The following is a 6,534-nucleotide window of genomic DNA, read 5'->3' as shown; positions in this document are numbered from 1 at the left end:
GACTGTTAAGATAATTAATCTGATCCTTATTTAACTTTGGTTCCTGTTATCTGTCTAGGAAGTTGTCTGTTTCATCCAGGTTTTCCACTTTTGTTGAGTATAGCCTTTTTTAGTAGGATCTGATGATGTTTGGATTTCCTCAGGATCTGTTTCTATGTCTGCTTTTTCATTTCTGATTTTGTTAATTAGGGTATTGTCCCTGTGCCCTATAGTTATTCTAAGGGTTAGTCTAGTTAGGCTAAGAGTTTATAGATCTTTTTGATTTTCTCAAAGAACCAGCTCCTTGTTTGGTTGATTCTTTGAATAGTTCTTTTTTTTTCCCAATTGGTTGATTTCAACCCTAAGTTTGATTATTTCCTGCCATTTACTCCTCTTGGGTGAATTTCCATCCTTTTGTTCTAGAGATTCTAGGCGTGCTGTCAGACAGGTAGTGTATTCTCTCTCTAGTTTCTTTTTGGCAGCACTCAGAGCTATGAGTTTTCCTCTTAGGACTGCCTTCATTGTGTCCCATAAGTTTGTGTATGTTGTGGCTTCATTTTCATTAAACTCTAAAAAGTCTTTAATTTCTTTCTTTATTTCTTCCTTAACCAAGGTATCATTGAATAGAGTGTTTGTTCAGTTTCCACATGAGTGTTGGCTTTGATTATTTATGCTGTTATTGAAGATCAGCCTTAGTCCGTGGTGATCTGATAGGATGCATGGGATAATTTCTATAATTTTGTATTTGTTAAGTCCTGTTTTGTGACCGATTATATGGTCATTTTTGAGGAGGTACCATGAGGTGCTGAGAAGAAGGTATATCCTCTTGTTTTAGGATAAAATGTTCTGTAGATATCTGGTAAATCCATTTGTTTCATAACTTCTGTTATTATCCATGTGTCTCTGTTTAGTTACTGTTTTCAGGATATGCCAATTGGTGAGAGTGGGGTGTTGAAGTCTCCCACTATTATTGTGTGAGGTGCAATGTGTGCTTTGAGCTAAAGTTTCTGTAATGAATGTGGCTGCCCTTGTATTTGGAGCATAGGTATTTAGAATTGAGAATTCATCTTGGTAGATTTTNNCTTTGATGAGTATGAAGTGCCCTTCCCTGTCTTTTTTGATAACTTTGGGTTAGAAGTCAATTTTATTTAATATTAGAATGGCTATGTCAGCTTGTTTCTTTTGAGTATTTGCTTGGAAAATTGTTTTCCAGCCTTTTACTCTGAGGTAGTGTCTGTCTTTGTCCCTGAGGTGGGTTTCCTGTAAGCAGAAAAATGGGGGGTTCTCTTTGTAAAGCCACTTTATTAGTATATGTCTTTTTTTGGGGGGAATTGAGACCATTGATATTAAGAGAAATCAAAGAAAAGTAGTTGTTGCTTCCTGTCATTTCTGTTGTTAAATTTGGGATTCTGTTTTTGTGGCTGTCTTCTTTTAGGTTTGTTGAAGGATTANTTTCTTGCATTTTCTAGGGTGTAGTTTCCATGTTTGTGTTGGTGTTTTCCCTTTATTATCCTTTGAAGGGCTGGATTNNTGGAAANATATTGTGTGAATTTGGTTTTGNCANGGAATACTTTGGTTTCTCCATCTATGGTAATTGAGAGTTTTGCTGGATATAGTAGCTTGGGCTGGTATTTATGTTCTCTTAGTATCTGGATAACCTCTGTCCCAGATCTTCTGACTTTCATAGTCTCTGGTGAGAAGTCTGGAGTAATTCTAATAGGCCTGCCTTTATATGTTACTTGACCTTTTTTCCTTACTGCTTTTAATATTCTGTCTTTATTTAGTGCATTTGTCGTTCTGATTATTATGTGTCAGGAGGAATTTCTTTTCTGGTACAGTTTATTTGGAGTTCTGTAGGCTTCTTGTATGTTCATGGGCATCTCTTTCTTTAGGTTTGGGGAGTTTTCTTCTATAATTTTGTTGAAGATATTTGCTGGCCCTTTAAATTGAAAATCTTCATTGTCATCTACTCCTATTATCTGTAGGTTTGGTCTTTTCATTTTGTCCTGGATTTCTTGGATGTTTTGAGTTAGGATCTTTCTGCATTTTGCATTTACTTTGATTGTTGTGTCCATGTTCCCGTATGGAATCTTCTGTAGCTGAGATTCTCTCTTCCATCTCTTGTATTCTGTTGCTGTTGTGACTCACATCTACGGTTCCTTATTTCTTTCCTAGGGTTTCTATCTCCAGAGTTAACTCCCTGTGGGTTTTCTTTATTGTTTCTACTTCCATTTTCAGATCCTGGATGGTTTTGTTCAATTCCGTCCCCTGTTTGGTTGTGTTTTCCCGTAATTCTTTAAGAGATTTTTGTATTTCTTCTTCCTGTTTAGCAGTGTTTGCCTGTAGTTCTTTAAGGACTTCTACCTCTTTAGCAGTGTTCTCCTGTAATTCCTTGAGGGATTTTTGTGCTTCCTCTTTAAGGNCTTCTACCTGTTTAGCAGTGTTCTCCTGTATTTCTTTAAGTGAGTTATTAATGACCTTCTTAAAATCTTCTACCACCATCATGAGATACTATTTTAAATCTGCATCTTGCTTTTCGTGTGTGTTGGGTTATCCAGGACTCACTGCGTTGGGCATACTGGGTTCTGATGATGCCCACTGGTCTTGGTTTCTGTTTGTAAGATTCTTACATTTGCCTTTCCTCATCTGGAAATCTCTGGTGTTAATGTTCAATCTGTCTCTGGCTTGAGCTTGATCCTCCTGTGATTCTGTTTTTCTCTTCCAGTACTCCTGGGAATTCAACTCTCACCTGAGTCTCAGTGGTCAGAGAACTCTCTGCAGGCAAGCTCTCCTCTTGCAGGGCAGGTGTCCAGAAGTCTGGAGCTCTGATCCACCTTCTTAGTCCTGGGGTCAGAGCCCTCCCTGTAGGCTGACTCTCCTCTGGTAAGGAAGGTGCCCAGGGGTCTGGGTCTCTGCTCTGCCTCCCGTGATCCTGAGGTGATCCTGAGGACCTGCGGCATGGAGAGTACTCTGGAGACCCAGCGACCTCCGCAGGGTTCAGAAAGAAGATCTATAGTACTGATTTTTATTGTTAAAATATTTTATAACGTTTTAAGAATATGATGAAAATAAAAGGTATTGCATGTTTTGAAGGCACATATCTCTGGGAAGAGTTGGGGTACAAAAGGGAAAACAAATTTTAATGTAAACCTATTTACTGAAAATGTTTTTAAATATTAACAAATTCAGATAAATTGGAATTATGTATCTTTTCTTATCATAATGCAGTAAAACTTAAATCAAAGGAAATAATTGGCAAAAAAGAAAAAATATATAAATCATTCCATTTCTAGATGAAAGCAGTAAACAAATTGCCAAATTATATACTAATAAACTTTAACACATTATGAAGATGTTTATAGAACAGTTAATATAAACTGGTATCTAATTCTAAAAGTTGTAATCTACATTGTCTGAGTGAGTTTTTTGTATTATTTCAAAATATCTAATATAAAATTTACAACTATTGTCAAATATAGTTTGGGGTGGTAAGTTAATTTATATTTTTGTGTATCCACCACTCATCTCTATCTCTAGAACTACCTCATTTCCCACATAGAAATGGCATCCATCAGTTACCCATCTCCTACCATTTTCTGACATCCTGTGCCTATAAATTTAACAGTAATGGGAAAAAAATCAAAGAAGTAGACTCATTATGGATGTCTCTTTGTAACTAGCTTCTTTCACTTACCATGATAATATTGAGATTTACCATTACTAGAACATATATCAAGTTTTTTTATTTCTTTTCAGGGATCAGTAATCGTATGGGTATAATAATTTTGTTATTTATGTGTACACAAAACTTTTGACTGCTATGACTAAGGCTAATATGAACTTGGGTATAAAATATTTTTGAGTTCATGAAATTATTTTTGGTTGTATTCTGCTTATTGCTGTGATCAAATACCCGAGTGAAGCAACTTTAGGAAGAAAGATTTAATTTTACTGACAGTTAAAGGCCTATCAGTCCATTACAGCAAGGAAGAACCAAATCACTAGCTCCACCCATGGATTGTTCCTATCACATACATTGTTCTTGCACATAGCAAGATGTGCAAGACCCAAGTTAGGGTCACTACTAACCGTCAAAGATTCTCTTCTTTCAACCTTCTTCCAGCAAATCTTCATCTTTCAAAGTCCCATACCTCTAAAAATTGATGCTACCCACTGAGAACAAAGTATTAAAGCATATGAACATAAGGGAGAAATTTAATTCACAAACTATAACATTCCACCTCTAGGCCCTACTGGTTCATGGCCATATCAGAATTAAAAATTCATTGACTTCAATTTCAAAAGTCCTCATAGTCTAAAGTTCTTATAGCATATAAAAGTTCAATTCCTCTTTTGAGATTCAAGGCAAACTTTTAGTTGTGATCACCAGGAAAATACCTATTACATGCTTCCAGTACATGACAATGCAAAATAAAAATTCTCATTCTGAAGCGATAAACATGTCAGAAGGAGAGACCATACCAAAAACAAGAATAAAGTCCAGGCAAAATCCAGGCTGAATTCTATACCTAGCATCAGCACAGGTAGAGGCTTCATAACCATGTACTTCATGTCAGACTGGCTCCACTCAGTGCTGATAGCTTTTCTCAGTGAATGCCCCACAGGCCTGGCATCTCCTGCATCAAAAGACCCCACTGCAACTTATGCTTAACCTTTACAGCTTTACTCACAGGAATTCTTCTGTTTCTGCAACCTTGGTGCAAGGCTTGATGGACATGTGCCTCATGCATGCTATATGACTGTCGAAACTTGGATTACAATCATCTGCCCTGTATTTAATGTGCTAATTTTATATCATTTTCTTGAAATACCTGCTATCTATATTTCTCTCTTTTTTGCAGGCTTCTCCCTGGGCTCCACTTTGAAGTCTCACACCAAGGGCATATGGATATGGTGTGTGCCTCATCCCAAGAAGCCTGACCACAGCCTGGTTCTGCTTGACACTGAGGGCCTGGGAGATGTGGAGAAAGTAAGAATGGAAAGATCAATTTGCAATTCATCCCTTTTTCCCTTGTATTAGATAGCTTTTAATGTCATTTAATTTTTATTTACCTGATGGGGGTCTAAGTTTAGCTACCAGAGGTGAAAAATTTTACAAGAAGGATCACAGAAGAGCAACGTGGTTAATACACAGTGGTCACAGAACCACAGATGAATGGCATTAAAAAGAATCATAAACAAATATGCACATAAAATTGCCAAAATCTTTGCATGTTTTTATTTGAATTTGTATATCTTGCATAGGTCATAAATATCACATAGGTTTTTCTAATTCTTCTAGAAACATTCTTGGTAATCATACTTTTGTTACAATTGATCTAGGAAGTTATATTAAAAAAAAAAAACATATTCCTGACCTACTTGTGTTCTGACTTCCAGGGTGACAACCAGAATGACTGCTGGATCTTTGCTCTGGCTATACTTCTAAGCAGCACCTTTATCTTCAACAGCATGGGGGCCATCAACCAGCAGGCCATGGGTCAACTGCAGTATCCTTTTTGTAGCACAGAGCATAAATACACACACACACACACACACACACACACACACACACACACACACGAGATCGGTAGACAGATGATAAATAGATAGATAGATAGGTAGATAGATAGATAGATAGATAGATAGATAGATAGATAGATAGATAGACTGAGAGTCTTCTGTTAAAAGGACAGTGACCTATATAAACTGTAGAGTTAAATTATATATATGCATATACATGTACACACATATATTATTAAACACACACACACACACACACACGCACACGCACACGCACACGCACACGCACAAACACATCCAGATGGATAGGTGCATGATAATGACCACATCACACACCTATCAATCAGTTGATAACTTGGTCAGAAAACAGCAACCCAGAGTGTAGGAATAGATGAGGTCAGTGTGAGGATTTAGACCCTATTCATCCATTCTTCCTTAGCTTCTTGGATATGTGACAGAGCTGACAGATCGGATCAGAACAACATCCTCATCTCGTAGCAATGGAGTTGAGGATTCAGCTGAGTTTGTTGGCTTCTTCCCTGACTTTGTGTGGACCCTGAGGGATGTGACCGTAAAACTGGAAGTAGATGGACAAATGCTCACAGCAGATGAGTACCTGGAGAATTCCCTGAATCTCAAGAAAGGTACCTGGATTGTTTATTGGAAAATAGGGAGGAGAATATCGGACACGTTTTTCATATCCTAATATTCCCTATTTTACTTTTCATTTCCAGATTATTTCTAAATGTTATCTGTCTCAATATGTTAATTTTAATTATAGTGTTCCCTGGTGTTGAAGGCATATTCATTCTGTTCTGGGATGAGAGTGTTTTAATCCCTTTCTTAGGTCATGTAGAGATGAACACTGCCAAAAGCTTGGAGCAGAAGGGGCTTTTTAAAAAAAATGTTGATTTAGAAGTAATTTATTGATATTAAAAGGAAGTATTTCTTTTTTATTAGATATTTTCTTTATTTACATTTCAAGTGGTCTCCCAAAAGTTCCCTCTAACCTCCCCCTGCCCTGCTCTCCTA

General features: G+C 37.0%; 1 protein-coding gene across 1 annotated transcript in view; it reads left to right on the top strand.

Moving 5' to 3' along the window:
• Positions 1-6,146, top strand: part of LOC110315291 (guanylate-binding protein 2-like) — a gene marked incomplete at its 3' end in the record, with an annotated part of 25,525 nt that extends 19,379 nt beyond the window's left edge. Inside the window, exons 3-5 of the mRNA XM_029534717.1 lie at positions 4,842-4,969; positions 5,380-5,489; positions 5,950-6,146. Coding sequence (XP_029390577.1) covers positions 4,842-4,969; positions 5,380-5,489; positions 5,950-6,146 — 435 coding nt within the window. The remainder of the gene's footprint in view (positions 1-4,841; positions 4,970-5,379; positions 5,490-5,949) is intronic.
• Positions 6,147-6,534: the final 388 nt, after the last annotated feature.

Source organism: Mus pahari, unplaced genomic scaffold (assembly GCF_900095145.1).
Source record: "Mus pahari unplaced genomic scaffold, PAHARI_EIJ_v1.1 scaffold_9812_1, whole genome shotgun sequence".
Lineage (NCBI taxonomy): Eukaryota > Metazoa > Chordata > Mammalia > Rodentia > Muridae > Mus > Mus pahari.
This window is presented reverse-complemented; position numbering and strand designations above follow the sequence as displayed.